At 39.8% G+C, this 19,434-nt stretch overlaps 1 protein-coding gene across 2 annotated transcripts in view; it reads left to right on the top strand.

The window, feature by feature from the left end:
- Positions 1-19,434, top strand: part of CFAP54 (cilia and flagella associated protein 54) — a 391,130-nt gene that overhangs the window by 55,391 nt on the left and 316,305 nt on the right. For both annotated transcript variants that reach the window (XM_015152488.3, XM_077954781.1), the window contains exons 13-16: positions 2,593-2,727; positions 5,086-5,236; positions 12,763-12,839; positions 18,977-19,105. In XM_015152488.3, coding sequence (XP_015007974.2) covers positions 2,593-2,727; positions 5,086-5,236; positions 12,763-12,839; positions 18,977-19,105 — 492 coding nt within the window. The remainder of the gene's footprint in view (positions 1-2,592; positions 2,728-5,085; positions 5,237-12,762; positions 12,840-18,976; positions 19,106-19,434) is intronic.

The raw sequence follows: 19,434 nt of genomic DNA on the forward strand, positions 1-19,434 counted from the left end.
GGGAAATTCTCAGGCTGTGTTTCTAATAGTGAAGGAAAGGAGGCAGTGGTTTTTAAGAAGAGTTAATATGTTTAATGAAATACTGCTTTCAGTCCATGAGTACAAAGCCTTGTTATTATTGGAAGTCACTTTCCACACAATGGCCAGTATTTAAAAAATGACCTATCTGAGGGTACAAATGTTCAGGTAAAACTACTATAATATAGCAGTGGTTATTAAACAAATTTCAGGGATCCTCAGAAGCCTAACTTTGTGTGTTTTTAAAATTAATTTATTTGTTTTTAATTTTTATTTTAAGTTGGGGTACATGTGCAGGACATGCAGGTTTGTTACATAGGTAAACGTGTGCCATGGTGGTTTGCTGCACCTCCTACTTGTAAGTGAGAACATGTGGTATTTGGTTTTCTGTTCCTGTGTTAGTTTGCTGAGGATAATGGAGAAGCCTAGCTTTGAGTAGTAGCTCCCTAATCTGTTTTTGTTACTTTTGTATATAACACTGGTATTCTGATGAAATTTCATTTGAAAATTTGGTTATATTGTCATTTTTGAAAAGTATGTAAGCCACAATTATAGAGTAATGTATTAACTTTTGCCCAGGTAAGTGAAGCACAGTAAGGGACTTGAGAAGTTCTGCTTTCTAATATTTTTCATTTCTTCTGGGTTTGTCAGGATAAGTTATAACCTATGACAGGTATTTAATTTTTGAAAGAAAGGCGTTTGGCAGTAAATACATTATTACAGTGGGAGAGCTAACCATAAAATAGAGATCAAGGCTTAAAAAGGTAGGGAACTTTCCTTTATCCGTTTTTCTTTTCCTTTTTTTTTTTTGAGACAAAGTCTTACTCTGTCACCCGTGCTGGAGTGCAGTGGTGCGATCTCAGCTCACTCCAACCTCTGCCTCCCAGTTTCAAGCGATTCTCCTGCCTCAGCCTTCCGAGTAGCTGGGATTACAGGTGTGCGCCACCTTGCCCAGCTAGTTTTTGTATTTTTAGTAGAGATGGGGTTTCACCATGTTGGACGGCTGGTCTCAAAATCCTGACCTCAGGTGATCTGCCCACCTCAGCCTCCCAACATGCTGGGATTACAGGTGTGTGAGCCACTGTGCCTGGCCTTCATTTATCTGTTTTGTTAAAATGATATATGTCTTAGTTCAATTCAATTCAATTCAATTTAATTCAATTCAATAAACATTTATTGATATCTGTCGTATTCCCAAACATTGTAGGAAGGTGCTACATATGCAAATTAGGTCTTAGAGCAGCCTCAGAGAGCTCCAGGTTTGGTATGTTTTAATCATAAACTCATTATTTTTCTAGTTTAACTATAATGAGTAACAATTTTCTTTTGCAAAAAGGCAAGTAGCTTGGATGAGAGAAGACATACTCATTCTGGCTCATCAATTGACACTCAGTGTGAGGTTCTGTTCAGCTTTTCCCTTTCCTTCTTGTCTCTACACTTTCCCAATTCCCCGTTGCTTCTCTAGTTACTAGTTCATCTACCCCTGCTCCAATTCCTTATTATTATTATTATTTTTGAGACAGAGTCTTGCTCTGTCGCCCAAGCTGGAGTACAACGGTACAATTTTGGCTCACCACAACCTCTGCCTCCTGGGTTCAAGTGATTCTCGTGCCTCAGCCTCCCAAGTAGCTGGGACTACAGGCACACGACAACATGCCCAACTACTTTTTATATTTTTAGTAGAGATAGGGGTTCGCCATGTTTGCCCGGCTTGCCAGTCTTGAACTGGTCAGGAGTCTTGAACTCCTGACCTCATGTGATCCACCTGCCTTGGCCTCCCAAAGTGCTGGGATTACAGGTCTGAGTCACCGCGCCCATACAATTCCTTATTATTTTAATGCAATAATTTTAAAAAGAGAAAAGTATATGTAAATTTCACAGTCGGATGGGAGTAATTGGTTGGCAAACTTGCCTAAAAGTGTTTGGGACTTTTCCTTTTAGAGAGGCAGAAGAGCATAGAGCATTCATTAAGAGTGAGGGATCTAGGTGGGACACGGTGGCTTACACTGTAATCCCAGCACTTTGGGTGGGCAAGGTGGGTAGATCACTTAAGGCCAGGAGTTTGAGACCAGCCTGGCCAACATGGTGAAATGCTGTATCTAGTAAAAATACAAAAATGAGCTGGGTGTGGTGGTGCGCACCTGTATTCCTAGCTACTTGGGAAGCTGAGGCACGAGAATCACTTGAACCTGCTGGGATGCGGAGGTTACAGTGAGCTGAGGTTGCGAGCCAAGATCGTGCCACTGCACTCCAGCCTGAGCGACAGAGTGAGGCCCTGTTTCAAAAAATAAAAGAGTGAAGACTCTGGAGCTAGACTACTTAGGTTTGAATCCCTCCCATCTGCCACTCTTTAAGTCATTTCTTGTTGGGGAAAATCACTTAATCTCCTTGTGTTTCAGTTTGCTCCTCTGTAAAATGGGGAGGATCACACTAGGACTCCTCTCATAGGGTCATTATGAAGATTCAATGTGTTAGTATTTGTAAAGCTCTTAGAGTGTTGCTCGGCACACAGTAAATGTTATATACATATATTTTATTATTCCTACTCATTTACCTTCTCACTTTTGTTTTTAGGATGTTCAACCTGATAAAGAAATTGTTGTGGACACGATAATGTTCCTATGGCAGAAATGCAAATTAGGAATTCAGCGGCTCAATATATCCAGAAATGACTATGTAAAATTCACCCAGAAAATCAGTACAAACAAAGTATTCCTTTTGCATTTCCTTTCACATGTTTTTTGCTATTGCTAATTCAAGTTGCCATACACATTTCAAATCTAATTTTTTCCTATTTTTCACCTGGTTAATGACTTTCATTTGCATATATACATATATAAAGAAGATATTCTTTCTAGTGCTGAGTGACCCTTTATTTTAATGTGTGTTCCCTGCACTCCTGTTCTAATTTTGTTTGTTGTGAGGTGTGAAGAGGTGTTTCAGGCCTTTTTTTTTTTTTTTTTTTTTTTTTTGGCAGAGTCTCGCTCTGTCCTGGAGGCTGGAGTAGTACAGTGGCGTGATCTCGGCTCACTGTGACCTCTGCCTTCTGGGCTCAAGTGATCCTCCCCAGCTCAGCCTCCCTAGTGGCTGGGGCTACAGGCATACACCACCATGCCCAGCAATTTTGTTTTATTTTTTTGTGGATATGGGGTTTTACCATGTTGCCCAGGCTGGTCACAAAGTCCCAGGTTCAAGCAATCTGCTCATCTCAGCCTCCTAAAGTGTTTGGATTATTATAGATATGAGCCACCACGCTTGGTCTTTTCAGGCTTTTTTTCATTTTCTTTTTTTTTTTTTTAGATGGAGACTTGCGCTGTCACGCAGGCTGGAGTGCAGTGGCACAATTTTGGCTAATTGCAACCTCTGCCTCCCAGGTTCAAGCAATTCTTCTGCCTCAGCCTCTGGAGTAGCTGAGATTACGGGCATCCACCACTATGGCCGGCTAATTTTTGTATTTTTAGTAGAGATGGGGTTTCACTATCTTGGCCAGGCGGTCTTGAACTCCTGACCTCGTGATCTACCTGCTTTGGTCTCCCAAAGTGCTGGGATTACAAGTGCGAGCCCCTGTGCCTGGCCTCAAGATATTAAGTGAAGAATAAATATAGTATGGGCCAGGCGCAGGGGCTCATACCTGTAATCCCAGAACTTTGGGAGACCGAGGCAGGTGGATCACTTGAGGTCAGGAGTTCGAGACCAGCCTGGTCAACATGGTGAAACCCTGTTTCTACTAAAAATACAAAAATTAGCCAGACATGTTGGTGTGTGCCTGCATTCCCAGCTACTCGGGAGGCTGAGGCAGGAGGACTGCTTGAACCCAGGAGGCGGAGGTTGCAGTGAGCTGAGATCACCCCATTGCATTCCAGCCTGGGCAACAGAGTGAAACTCCGTCTCAAAAAAATAAATAAATAAAAATAAAAAATAAATATAGTGTATCTGAGGTCATATAACCTTGGTTAAATTCAAAAAGAAGATTAATAATAGAGAATACAGAGAAGGAAGAGTGTCAGGTTTTCTCCGTCCTGCAATAATATATTTAGACTATTTAAAAGAGCTACTTTATAGGAGGGAGAAGGGTGTGCATTTGAATATTATTACCTGGAAACTTAGGAGAAAAGATTTTAGTAATTACAAATATCATAGCTTTGGTAATTTGGAAGCTGCATAAGATTAGCTACATTAGTATGCATAGGTGTGATTTTTGTCATGTACTCTGTTAAGTAATAATGTGGGTACATAAATACCATTTTATCATCTCAGGTCCCAAAATGTGATAGTTGGTTTTATGTGCTAAGCTTTGGGGATACAGGCATGAAAGACAATTTCTTTCTCTCTCTCTCTTTTTTTGTTTCGAGACAGAGACTCGCTGTTTCACCCAGGCTGGAGTGCAGAGGCACGATCCTCGCCCACTGCAATCTCCACCTCTCGGGTTCAAGCGATTCTCCTGCCTCAGCCTTCAGAGTAGCTGGGATTACAGGTGTGCGCCACCACGCTGGCTACTTTTTGTATTTTTAATAGAGACGGGTTTCACCATATAGACCAGGCTCATCTCGAATTCCTGACCTCAAGTGATCCACCCGCCTCAGCCTCTCAAAGTGCTGGGATTACAGGCGTGAGCCACCATGCCCGGCCATGAAAGACAATCTAAGGCACCTGATGTGGAGCCTGAAACACCTACTTCCCCCTCACTCATAAGGAGGATGTTGATAGTAATCATAATAGCTGCTTTGAATGGACAGTGAGAACTTTTGAGGATACAGATACTATTCACTGAAATGTACAAATAACAGATCATAAATTTCCCATGATGGCTATAGATGTGCAGACTCCAAACTTAAATGAATCTACTTTATGAATTTATATAAACAGATTGATTACTAAATATCATTTTAAAAGGATTACTGAGTTTTATTTATAATTAAGACATTAATAAAGAGGGGTACCTGTGTAATATTTCCATATGATTAGAACATTGTTTTTTTTCAAGGAAGTATAAGTTTTGAAAAATGTGACTATTTGTACAGTTTTATATACTCTTAATTGATTTTGCTGAGTATTTTCTCTTTTTAGTGGATTTATCTTCTGTGGCAGATAAATGAAGTAATTCACTGCTATAAAATGGAAGACATTGACATTGTGGTAGTGGCAGAAGTCACATTACGGTTAAGTGAAATATTGGAATCTTTAGGAAGCCCAGGAAGAAAATTTAAACAATCTCTAGGTAAAATGTTGGCTGAAAAATTGTATACATATGTAAATACCATATATATAGGTATGATACCAAATACAGGATAACTTCTACTAATGGAAACTAGGCACTTTAATGTTATGCTTCATTGAGGATTTATAATTAGAGATAGATAATAATATAGTTTCATCCAGTGGATGTTAGGAAGGTTTCATGCTCTCTGGTTCAATGAGGGACAAAACCCTTTTTGTTGCCGGGCGCGGTGGCTCACGCCTGTAATCCCAGCACTTTGGTAGGCTGAGGCAGGCGGATTACCTGAGGTCGGGAGTTCAAGACCAGCCTGACCAACATGGAGAAACCCCTTCTCTACTAAAAATACAAAATTAGCTGGGCGTGGTGGCACATGCTTATAATCCCAGCTACTAGGGAGGCTGAGGCAGGAGAATTGCTTGAACCTGGGAGGCGGAGGTTGCGGTGAGCCGAGATCGTGCCATTGCACTCCAGCCTGGGCAACAAGAGTGAAACTCCGTCTCAGAAAAAAAAACACAAACCCTTTTTGTCTTCTCATATTCCTTTTCTCTCCTTTTCTCTGTTCCTAATTGCTACCTACTCCCCTTTACTCCCCTCTCTTTCTTTCTTTTTTTCCTTTCTCTCTCTTTTTTTTTTTTTTTTTTTTGAGATGGAGTTTTGCTCTGTCACCCAGGCTGGAGTGCAGTGGCACAATCTCAGCTCACTGCAAGCTCCACCTCCCAGGTTCAAGCGATTCTCCCACCTCAGCCTCCCGAGTAGCTGGGATTACAGGTGCCCGCCATCATGCCTGGCTAATTTTTGTATTTTTAGTAGAGACAGGGTTTCACTATGTTGGCCACACTGCTTTCAAACTTCTGACCTCAAGTGATCCACCTGCCCTGGCCTCCCAAAGGTTTGGGATTGCAGATGTGAGCCACCGCACCTGGCCACCTCTCTTCTCTTTTATCTTCCTTTGTTTTCCTCCCCTTCCATTTCCCATAAGAGTGAATGCTTGAAGGAAGATTCTGTTTTGGACACTGTCTCATTCTTGGCACTCACCACATCATCTGACACAGTGTAGGAGATCAAGTAAGTACTTGTTGAATGGATCAGTGTCATTCTACTTTCTATCTCCTTTTTTATTTTCTTTCTTCTAATTCCTTCCTCTTAAAATTCTTTCTTCATTTATTGTTTCTTCTCCACTTTCTCTCTTCTTATCCTTATCATCTTTCTCTTTTTGCTTTCATTTCCTAGTCCCCCAGCCTCCATTCTTCCTGTCTCAACGCCTTTTTCTTCTCCTTCATTCTCTTCTCCATTCAGGAGATGTCTTCTCTCAAAGGATGGCCTTCTGCTCTGACCTCCTTGTTCTTTGTTCTGCCTCTGGTTGCAGCCCTGTACTGTATTTAATGGAGTGGGGATTAATGTGGGATTATCCTGTGGGATTTTCCACATTCTGGATTTGGCTATTTCCCTCCATGTGATGTTGGTTAACTTGCTTCTCACCTGGTAGTTAGATCTGGATGCTTACTTAGATTCTGGTGATACTTTGTTAAGAAGAATTCTTGCCAATTGTCTTATTTTTCAGCAACAGTACTTCATAGGTAGTGCTATTTACTCCCTTGCATTGAATCAGGAGGCACACCATGCCTAGTTATCCCAGTTTCTGTGGAGGGCTCCATAGAGGGTATTTACTTTGCTGTTTCACCCCACTTATAGAGCATGTATGACATCTGGAGGACTCCGTAATAAAGTTATTGTTTACTCGGAGATTCACTAATCTGGCTCTGCCTGTCTTCCGCTGTTGAGTGTGGCTTTTCAGATGGAGTTTTAGAGCCATGGTTCTCAAATTTTGATTGTTATCAATATCACCTGAAAGGTTGTTAAAAACGTAAGGCCCAAGCTCCGTCCTACTTCAGGTAGCCTGGACCTTCTCAGTCTTTATTTGTTTCCCAGGTGAATTTGATATAGATCGAAGTTTGACAACCATCAGTTAAAAGTCTCTTGCCATCGAACACATTCATTGGCCTCAGGTCGTATTTCTGAAATGTCGTGGCTGAAAATGCTTTTTTTCCTTTTAAAAACTTTTGTTATGCAGAACTTTAAATATAGAGAGAAAAAATAAATCACCATTATGCATCATCCAGCACCAATAATTATCAACATCTTTTTCAATCTTATTTCATCTCTCCCTGCACCATTTCCCCCTCTATGAGTATTTTAAAACAGATATGTAATTTTTCCAGCAAATACCACCCCACCGTGTGTATGTATGTATATCCAACTATTTATCTAACAGATAAGGATTTTTTTTTTAACATAAAACCACAGTGCTGTTATTATATCTTACAAAATGGGGAATAATTCCCATGTCCCTGATTGTATTCAAAAATATCTTTTAAAGTTGGTTTGTTCCAATCAGAATCCAAACAAGGCCTACACATTGTATTTTCTTGACATGTCTCTTAAATCTCTGTAATCTCTAATGGTTTCTCTCCTTCCTACTCCCCTTTCGAGACATTTATCTTTTGAAGAAACTGAGTCATTATCCTGTGGGATTTTCCACATTCTGGATTTGGCTATTTCCCTCCATGTGATGTTGGTTAACTTGCTTCTCACCTGGTAGTTAGATCTGGATGCTTACTTAGATTCTGGTGATACTTTGTTAAGAAGAATTCTTGCCAATTGTCTTATTTTTCAGCAACAGTACTTCATAGGTAGTGCTATTTACTCCCTTGCATTGAATCAGGAGGCACACCATGCCTAGTTATCCCAGTTTCTGTGCTATAAAGATTTATCTGTGAGTTCAGGTCTAGGTTGGTTCCCCAGAAGCAGGTTCTGAGATAATGATTTGAGTGAAGTGGTTTATTTGGGACTTTATCCAGGGAAGCACAGTGGAGAAGTGAGACAGGGGAGGAAAGGAAGCCCCAGGTAATGCACCGTAAGTTAATGAGAAGGCTGCTGTTGTGAGTTCAGGGCCTATTCCCATGAGGGACCTCTAGGAGCCCATATAGAACAAATACAATGAAATTGTATTTCTACAGATTTTATCTACCATTGGTAGAGGGCTGTTAGGAGATGGGGGTAAGAAGCCAGGAGGGACTCCTAACTTCTGTCATTCCTTTTGCATTTATTACACTGCAGTCTTCAATGAAGAACTTACTTCATCACCTGTTTGGCTAGTCTGATTATTTTTGAGTATGTAATGGACATTATTATTTCTAAATATTTTGTAGAAATAATTGAGGCTTTGGATGATGTTTTTCTAGGGAAGATTTATGCTTGCTTTTAAAACTAGATGCATGAAGGCACTAATACTCTAGGATCCCATTATTCCAGTTTGAGGGATTAAGATATTTTGAAGATGAAATGCTTTCTCCTTGAAGATCTATTTCCAGTTCACCCTAACTTCTTTTGCTTCTCATCTTTGGTGGGCCCTGGATACCAATCCCTGTTGCTTTTCTCTCAAGGCTATCAGAGGTATCACTCAGTTTCTCAGCTTCTCTCTCCAGAATTGACATAAGCCCCAGTGGGAAAAGTAGCTCTGATGTGTTCTATACTTTCTGTCCTCCCTTTCCAAGATTCAGATGTGACTCTGTGATACTATGATATATATATATATATCTATGCAGTTGACCCTTGAACAACATGAGGGTTAGGGGCACCCATCCTAAATCCATGTTTTGGCTCCTCCAAAACTTAACTCCGATAGCCTGCTGTGGACTGGAAACCTTCCCAATAACATAAACCATCAATGAACACATGTATTTTGTATGCTATATATATATAAATAATTATTTTTGTCCACAGTTCCTGGCTCATGACTCCCATAGTTCTCATTCCTAAGTGACTAAAACAACAAGCATACCTTTTGTTCAAGAGTGGCTTTTTGTCCTTGGTTCCTGAAGTAGTTTCAGATCAGCTTTGGAGCATTAAAAGTGAAAGAGAGTCTTTTGTTACAATGTTAGAGCACGTTAGGCCTCAGAAGCAGACCTCAGAAAACAATCTCTCTCTTTCTCTCTTTCTCTCTCTCTCTGACTTTCTACTTTCCTCCTTTCACCTGCTCCTTTTTCTCTCCAAGGATGGCCATAAGGATGGCCATAGAAACTTTCTATGGAGAGAAAAAGGAGCAGGTGAAAATATAATCTTCTCCTGCCTCTCTGTCTTGGAGTTGATCATAAAGAAATTCTCTGACCTACCTTATCTGACTGTAGGACGTAAGACTCATTTCAGAAGGGGTCCTGCCCCATACCCAGGAGGAAGGAATGTGGTACAGCAAGGCCAAGAGGAATCTGAACAGACAGGCCTTGCTGGGTATCTTAGTCCATTTTCTGTTGCTTATAACAGAATACCCGAAACTGAGTAATTTATAAAGAAAAGGACCTTATTTCTTACAGTTGTGGAGGCTGAGAAATGCAAAGTCTAGGGGCTGCATCTGGTGAGGGCTTTCTTACTCATGGAGACTTTCTGCAGTTTCTGAGGTGGTGCAGGGCATCAATGATAGGGGGCTGAGGAAGCTACCTCAGGAATCTCTTCCTTTTCTTTTTTTTTTTTTTTCCTTTGAGACAGAGTCTCACTCTTTCACCCAGGCTGGAGTGCGGTGGCACGATCTTGGCTCACTGCAGCCTCCGCCTCCTGGGTTCAAGTGATTCTCTCGCCTCAGCCTCCCGAGTAGCTGGGATTACAGGCATGAGCCACCACGCCAGCTAATTTTTTTTGTATTTTTAGTAGAGACAGAGTTTCACCATGTTGGCCAGGCTGGTCTTGAATTCCTGACCTCAGGTGATCCACCCGCCTCGGCCTCCCAAAGTGCTGAGATTACAGGTATGAGCCACTGCACCCGACCTCTTCCTCTTCTTATAAAGTCACCAGTCCAGTCGGGGTGGGGGGTTAGGGGAAGGATAGCATTAGGAGAAATACCTAATATAGATAATGGGTTGATGGGTGCAGCAAACCACCGTGGCACGTGTATACCTATGTAACCTGTGCGTCCTGCACATGTATCCCAGAACTTAAAGTATAATAAATTAAAAAAAGGTACAAAACTCTGAAATGACATAAAACAGGACCAGTAAGTAAAATATGAGTGAGTGTAAGGTATTTTTAAAAAAATAAACTTAATATATTTCCAGAAAAAAAAAATAAAGTCACCAGTCCCACTCCCATGATAACTCATCAATCCATTAACCTGTTAATCCATTAGTCTATGAATGAGTTAGCCTATTCATGTGAGGAGAGCCCTCGTGACCCAGTCATCTCTTATGGGATCCATCTCTCAATACTACCACATTGAGGATTAAATTTCAACATGAGTTTGGAGGAGACAAATATTCAAATCATAGCAATGGGCTTCTAAAGGGTATTAGATCATACCCTTTTTGTCCAATCACATTTCTGCACAGCTGTACATCCGTCAATTTATGCGTATCTAATGAAGTCTCCATAAAAGGTCCATGAGGACATGGTATAGAGAACTTCTGGATAGCTGAGCACTTGGAGGTTCCTGGGGGGTGGTGGTCCTGAGAGGGCAAGGAAGTGCCATACCCCTTCCTTTATGCCTTGTGCTATGTATCTCTTTATCTGTATCCTTTGTAATAACCTTTATGATAAAATGATAAACATAACTGTTTCCCTGAGTTCTGTGAGCCACTCTTGCAAATTAATCAGACCCAGGAAGGGGACCATGGGAACCTTAGTTTGTAGCCAGTTGGTCAGAAGCACAGGTAAAACCAGCTGGGGCTTATGGTCAGCTTTGGAAGCAGGGAGCAGGGTGGGGGGAAGCAGCAGTCTCATGGGACTGAGTCCTCAATCTGTGTGATCTGACTCTATCTGCAAGGTAGTGTTGGAAGTGAACAGGGTTGGAGAATACCCAGCTGGTGTCCACTGCAGAATTGGTTGCATGTTTGGTATGTGGGGACCCCCCCACTCCACATTTGGTCACAGAAATCTGTGTTGATTGTTGTGGCATGAGAACAGGGAAAAATTGTTTTTTTTCTCCACACTTCCTTCCTAAGATCCTGGCCATGCATGTATGTATGTATGTATGTATTTATTTATTTTCACCATCTTCTTAGCTTGTAGATTTAAAAATATATAGTTTCCAGCTTTTCTTCAGCCAAGAGAATTTTTCTACATTATCCATTACTGATTACTTTTTAAAAATGTCTATTTCTGGCCGGGCACAGTGGCTTATGCCTATAATCCCAGCACTTTGGTAGGCTGAGCCAGGTGGATCACATGAGGTCAGGAGTTCAAGACCAGCATGGCCAACATGGTGAAACCCTGCTTCTACTAAAAATACAAAAATTAGCCAAGCATGGTGGCATGTGCCTTTAGTCCCAGCTGCTCGGGAGGCTGAGGCAGGAGAATCACCTGAACCTGGGAGGTGGAGGTTACAGTGAGCCGAGATCACACCACTGCACTCTAGCCTGGGCAACAGAGTGAGACTCCATCTCAAAACAAACAAACAAACAAACAAAAAAAGAAGTCTATTTCTTACTTAATGTTATTGTTTTATTTACTAGTTACTGTGGGGGAGATTATTGTTTTATATCATTATAAATGGGCTAAATAAAATTTAAGTTATTGATTCTTTGTCTACATGTTTCATTTCTGAAGAGCTAATCAATATTGGAGCATAATCCATTTATACATTTGAAAACTTCTATATTTATGTAATGAGAGGTTGTCCCCATTTAGATATATAAATTCTTATAACTTCTAAGAATGTTATTCTTAGCACCTTGTTGCCACATAAAACATAAAGTACAAGTCTTCTCTGATATTTGTCCAAATTGATGACGTTTCTATGCTGTTATTTTCTGAAAGCTTATTTATTTATTTATTTATTTATATTTTGAGATGAAGTCTTGCTCTGTCGCCCAGGCTGGAGTGACAGTGGCTTGATCTTGGCTCACTGCAACCTCTGCCGTCTGGGTTCAAGCAGTTCTCCTGCCTCAGCACCCCCTAGTAGCTGGGATTACAGGCATGCGCCACCACGCCTGGCTAATTTTTGTATTTTTAGTAGAGGTGGGGTTTCATCATGTTGGCCAGGCTGGTCTCGAACTCCTGACCTCAGGTGATCTACTCGCCTCGGCCTCCCAAAGTGCTGGGATTACAGTTGTAAGCCGCCGCACCTGGCCTCTGAAAGATTTTAAATGGACCTTATAGAATACAGAGAAAGATGATATTGATTTGTTGATATATATTTGATTTGGTTTGTTACAAGATTTTTTAAAAATTACCTTATAGAAGAAAAAAATTTAATTACATGGAGTAAATAATTTGGTGCTTAGTCACATTCTAGTGTGAATCATTTCTAAGATTATGGGTAATTAAAAAGTAATTAATTTAGCATAAAGTTTTTTATGATTATGATTCACTGCTATATTTCCATTTTTCTCTTTCCTCCTTTTTATTCCTTTGGTCCTTCCTTCGTTTCCTCCTCGCTCTTGCCTTGTCCTCTTCCTCTTCTTACTTTTCCTTTTTTTTTAATCTCCTCTTTTTCCTTCCCTGCCATCCTTCATTGCCTTCCTCTTTTCTTTCTTTTCCAGACGTACCTTTAAGAGAAGGGACTAATGAATTCCCTGGAGCTCCAAAAGGGACCACAAGAATTCTTCCAATATTACAGGTATTACTACATATTTAGAAAATTTAGGTGAAACATGAATTTTTATTTTCAAATAATATTAAATTTGTAAATGCATAATGGTTAATTGTAGAAATAATTTTGAATATTTAAAATTTGAGGATTATATGGTTTTATATATTGAGAACTATAGGGACATTTTTCTACCTTTTATGAAGAATATTGTAATGAAGCCCCATTATAATTTACTATTTCCTCATATGCTAGCTTAAGAAACAAAATATTACTAGTATAGATAAAACTCACCTTCTCTGCTAACCTCTCTTGATCACCTTGCCTTTCCCCTACCTAGGAGTAACCCCTGTCCTCAATAATAATGTCTTCAAGATATTTGTATAAAAGATATTTATATAATACAGAGATGTAAATGACTTTTCTTGACTTTTAATAACATGCCACCACCCCTCACATTTATATTTGGGAGCCCTCTGAAATATAAGAATAAGTGCTAATTTTAAAAGTGTTATTTTATCTATTCTCTTCCATACTTGGTATAATAGATAAAGTCCTAAGAAATGGTACCAATCAAATGCCATCATGAATGTACAGGAGGACTGTGGGGTCATTCTGAATTTACTTTCCAAATGCATGTTCCTCTTCTAATGCTAAGTTTCAGGGGATGCAAACTGCGTACTTTATGCTGTCTTGTGTCTTCTGAAGAGAGCTAGATTTGAGAAATCTTAAATTGAGAACAGAGACTGACTTGCATAAGAGATATGAGGTGGCATAATAGCTGTCTGCCAATGTTTTTCCCAGGGATCACTCACAGTGTCTGCTAAGTATGCAGCTTCCTATTTCTCACTCCAGACATGTGCAATCATAACTTCAGGTGTGAGATTCTTAAAAGTTCCTCTGGTAGATTTTTTTTTTTTTTTGAGGCGGAGCCTTGCTCTGTTGCCCAGGCTGGAGTGCAGTGGTGCGATCTCAGCTCACTGCAACCGCTGCCTCCCGGGTTCAAGCGAGTCTCCTGCCTCAGCCTCCCGAGTAGCTGGGATTACAGGTGTGTGCCACCACACCTGGCTAATTTTTTGTATTTTTAGTGGAGATGGGGTTTCACCATGTTAGCCAGGATGGTCTCGATCTCCTGACCTCATGATCTGCCCACTTCAGCCTCCCAACGTGCTGGGATTACAGGTGTGAGCCATCGCACCCAGCCTCTCTGGTGGATTTTTAAGGACATTAGAGTTTGAGAATCACTGGCTTATGGGCTAGCACTTATTCTCTAAGGCAGAGTAGGGCAGATATAGAAATCCTACTCATAGGTACAGAGTGCTAGATTTTGCCTTGAGAGAGAAATTTTCTGGCAATTAAAACCACTATAAGAAATGGATTTCTTTTAAGGTGGCAATTTTCCCACAACAAAGAAACAAGAGACCATTTATGAACTTTTGATATTATTATTTAAATAAGAAAAATGTACCCTCTCTGAAAGATGATTTATTACCATCTGCTGGGAAATCGTCAAAATAAATACAGAGAAGTCTGTGATGACAACAGTGTGAATTGTACCCCCTAAAGTTATGCAATACACAATCTGCTCAGCTGTACTGCGCATATGGTAGACATAGTTTCTTTGGCATGGTCGAAGAGCGTAGCATTTGGTGTGGAAACCTGTGGTAGAGTTCGGACTCTGATATTGACTATTTGTGTGATTCTGAATGAATTATTTTGTCTTTTTGAGTATAAGTATCCTCATCTGGAAAATTATAATAGTACCTATTCCACTGAGTTGTTATATAGTTTAAATGAGATATTTGTAATATGGAAACTAGTACCTGGCACATGATAGCTGCTGTTTTTCTGTTATGTCTTATGTAAAGCACTGAATCTCAACTTAGGTTTTTTGACTCACTGAAAGGGGAATGGAGTTGGGGGGAAAAATGACAGTTTATTGTAAGGAGAATCCACAATTCATATGTTCACCCAGCAGAATCTGTAGGTGGGATAAATTATATAACTTGCATATATACATGCTACTATTTAAAAATGTATGAGGCGCTATTGTGATTAAATGAAAGAAAACTTATTTTAAAGTTTTGCTGAACACAGAGCATTTCTTTCTTCAACAAATGAGTTATAAAATTATAACTAATTTGTATCTACCTTATACTGGGCTATGTCAACTAAAAGATTTTTAGTAAAACATTTAGCCCTATACCTGGAGTATGTTTTAGTTAAATGTTGACTGTGATGAGGATGATGAAGATCATAAAGATGAAGATGGTGGTGGTAGTGATGGTGATGATGATGATGATAGAATGTGAGTGTGTGGAGTCTTCAAAATTTTTTGATGTTCAAAAGATATCCTGGCTGGGCACGGAGGTTCACACCTGTAATCCCAGCACTTTGGGAGGCCGAGGTGGGCAGATCACTTAATATCAGAAGTTTGACACCAGCCTGGCCAACATGGCAAAACCCTGTCTTTACTAAAAATAAAAAAATTAGCCAGGCGTTGTGGTGCCTACCTGTAGTCCCAGCTACTTGGGAGGCTGAGGTGCAAGAATTGCTTGAACCTGGGAGGCGGAGGTTGCAGTGAGCTGAGATCGCACCACTGCACTCCAGCATGGGCAACGAAGTGAGACTCTGTCTCTCTCTCTCTCTCTATATATATATATATATCCTTATATATATATATATATAAGGATATCTTTAGAGACTTCTGTTTCTAGCAAAATGGCAAGATGACTTGAACATCCTCCTGGGAGAAAACACTTAGAGATTTTGGACAGATTTGAACAAATATCCTCAAGCATGTTGCAGAGCTCATGAGAAAGTAAGGTAAATCCCAGGGGCCAAAATAGAAAAGGGAACTGAAAACTAGCATGGTAAGTTTATGAGTGGATGCTGCAGTAGGTTGATGGGCATAGTTATTATACAAAGATGCTTAGATTTTTGACAACCATCCAGGGACGAGCGATGAGGCTTGGGCACATGAAAGATGGGAGTTAGAAAGGAGACTTGTACATAAAGTTAGAACCTACAAAAGATTATTATATCCTAGGAAAAGGTAGACTAGGAAAAAATCTCTGGCCTGGGGGTGGTGGCTCACTCCTTTTATCCTAGCCCTTTGGGGAGGCCAAGGTGGGTGGATCGCTTGAGCCCAGAAGATTGAGACCAGCCGGGGCAATATGGTGAAACCATGACTCTGCAAAAAATAAAAAATAAAAATTAGCTGGGTGTGATGGCATGTGCCTGTAGTCCCAGCTACTTGGGAGGCTGAGGTGGGAGGATCACCTGAGTCTGGGAAATCAAGGCTGCAGTGAGCCAAGATCGTGCCACTGCACTCTATTCTAGGCTGGAGTGAGACCCTGTTGCATAACAAAACAAGGCAAGACAAAAAACCCTCCCCAAAACCAAAAAATCCTGCCTCTGCCTATGTATATAAGGAGATACCTCAACTTGGGTAGTGAGAAGAGGAGTGGATAGGAGAAAATTCCTCCTCCTAATGATTTATAATCTTGGGACCTGCCCTCAAGTAGGTTTTTAATTTGAATTTACACTACTTGGGTTACTTAAGAACCTTCCTGAGCCTGCAATTCTTGAATGTGTGTGTGTTTGCATGTGTGTGTGTGTGTGTATGTATCGTGTAAAATTGTTTATATTCTAGGAATGCCAGGATGATTTAACACTAGAAATATATAGTGCAATACATTGCATTAACTGATGAAAGGAAAACATGTGACTGCTTCACTTAGACAAAGAGACGCAAAAAAAGCATTTGATAATATTCAACAACCATCTTCTTTAAAAACAACCATCCTTAAAAAAATAACTCTTAGTAGTTAGGAATATACAAGAACCTCTGTATCTAATAAAGGGTGTCATCCAAAGACCTTGAGTAAATGCTATACCTATGGTAAAAGATTAAAAGCAGCCCTTTAATAGTGGTGTAACCATATAAAGATATCTGTCATTCTTCTGTTCAGCATGTCCTGGAAGTCTTAGACAGATAAGTAAAAAAAAGAAAGCAGAGAAAAGGTGTAAGAACGGTAAAGAAAGTATCAACTTTGGGCTGGGCATGGTGGCTCATGCCTGTAATCCCAGCACTTTTGGAGGCCAACATGGGTGGATCACCTGAGGTCAGGAGGTCGAGACAAGCCTGACTTACATGGAGAAGCCCCGTGTCTACTAAAAATACAAAATTAGATGGGCGTGGTGGCGCATGCCTGTTATTCCAGCTACTTGGGAGGCTGAGGAGAATTGCTTGAACCTGGGAGGTGGAGGTTGCAGTGAGCTGAGATCATGCCATTGCACTCCAGTCTGGGCAACAAGAGTGTAACTACATCTCAAAAAAAAAAAAAAAAAAAAAAAAGAAACTATCAACTTTGTGCTTATTCACAGACAAGTACGATACATTGCAGCATATTTAGTAATAGTAATCTTTTTTGTTGTTGTTTTTTAAAACAGGGTCTCACTCTGTCACCCAGGCTGGAGTGCAGTGGCATGATCAGGGCTCACTGCAGCCTCCACCTCCCGGGTTGAGGTGATTCGCATGCCTCAGTCTCCCAAGTAGCTGGCACTACAGGTCCTCACCATCATGTCCGACTAATTTTTGTATTTTTTGGTAGAGACATGGTTTCAGAGTGTTGACCAGGCTGGTCTTGAACTCCTGACTTCAGGTGATCCGCCTGCCTTGGCCTCCCCAAGTGCTGGGGTTACAGGCGTGAGCCACTGCTCCTGGCCTTAGAAATAGTAATCTAAATGTCCATTGGCAGAAGAGTGGATAAATTGTGATATATTCCTCCAAGTAATACCATTTCATTGTAGCTATGAGGATGAATGAACTGGAGTAGGCTTGTACTAAAGTAAACTTGGCATCATTGCAATTCCCTTCTATAATTACCTTTGCATTATAGGGGGGAAACCTGGAACTATATTTCCAGTGTCTCATTTCTGTACAGTTTTAAATTAGTCTTCCAATGAGGGGCATTTGCATGAATCTGTAATGCAGAAGAGAAGAGATGGTTCTTAATCCACAGTGTCAGATGGATGATATGAGTTTACCAGGCATGCTGAGCAAACTCTTGGAATTCACCTGCTTCAGTGTAATAGGTGCTTGAGGTTGTTGTCAGCTACCTTCTAGAGTCTTAGGTTCACAGAGGCTTCTAAGCAAACTCTTGAGAATCACATGAAGCAAAATTGTCACTGGCACCTCTCTTGATCTTGGCTCTTCCATGCCTTGCAATGGTGATGAACACCTCTAATTCTGTGTATTAAGTCTTCTTTTGCTTGAAATATGTAGAGTAGTTTTGCGTTCATAACCAATCCCTGACTGACCCATTGAGTTACATATACCAGCAGAAATAAGTTTCAACAACATATGGTTGAGTTTTAAAAGGAGCCTACAGAATTTTATAAGAAAGAATTAAAAATATGCAAAGTGATATTGCATATGGTTAAGGATACATATACATGTAGTAAAAGTTTAAAAACATGCAAAAATAGTAAAACCAAATTCAAGGACAGTGGCTACCTCTCAGAGGAGTGGCACTGTGGACAGTTATATAGGGGATTTAAATTACATGCATATATCTGTATGCTTTATTTCCTTAAAAAATCTGGAAAAATATGGAAAATTTGAAAGTTTGGGCAAAACTGGTTGCTTTTTATATTATTCTCTATATTTGCCTCTCTGTGAGAATGATTACATTAAAAAGCATTTAGTTTTTGAAAATCATTATGTAGACTAATATAGACTGTTGGGTTGATGGACTCTAAATTTCTAGTCTGAGATTCTGAAATTGTTTTTAAAAATGCTTTTCAAATTAGATATGTGAAAGTGACAAACTATGTGAACTCTATTTTAAAAATTTACCTGTATTTGGTACAATCAGAATTTTGCAAACCATAAGTGGAAGTTATATGTATTAATACATGTTTGTGAAAGGCTTAATTTGTATCTGGAAAAATGGTGAAATTTATTTATTATTTTCACCCATATTGATAGCACTCCACATTTAGTCACAGATAAATACATTTACTTAGAAACATAAGATTGTTAATGTTAGACTATTTAAATTTCTGTTATATGGTTTTGAATTATTGTCAAAAATTGGAAATGTTGCATTTGATTTTCCCTTAAGTTTTATTTTTCTTTTTTGTTTATAAAATAATTTTAGAAAAATCCTGTGGAACAGTTACTTTTTGCTTATAAACTTCTTGACAAAGCAATCGGCGGAATAAATTTGAATTGCATGTTAACCTCTTTGCCAAATGGATCATCAGTAATTGACCACTACTATGCCAAGGTAAGAATAGAAAAGTCTTAAATTAGATTGAAGTTTTACTTAACTGGGAAGAGGACTGGCCTTGAAAGTACGTAATTAAAGCATGACTTGTAGTGGCTTACCTCTCATAGGCCAGAAATATATTTCCCTCTTCCCAGAAGAGATCTAGGAGAGTGAGGAGTCTTTGAATTTGTTAATGAAGAGGACACTGATGAATTCTAAGGGCATATTTATTAGTGTTTAAGCTAACTGCAAAGGACTAAGAAGCGAGCAGGATGTAATGGTTAAAAATAAGATGATGATAACTTGAGTGATAATAGTATACAGCTGTTTTTGTGTGTTTTGATAAC

Source organism: Macaca mulatta, chromosome 11 (assembly GCF_049350105.2).
Source record: "Macaca mulatta isolate MMU2019108-1 chromosome 11, T2T-MMU8v2.0, whole genome shotgun sequence".
NCBI classification, from domain to species: Eukaryota; Metazoa; Chordata; class Mammalia; order Primates; family Cercopithecidae; genus Macaca; species Macaca mulatta.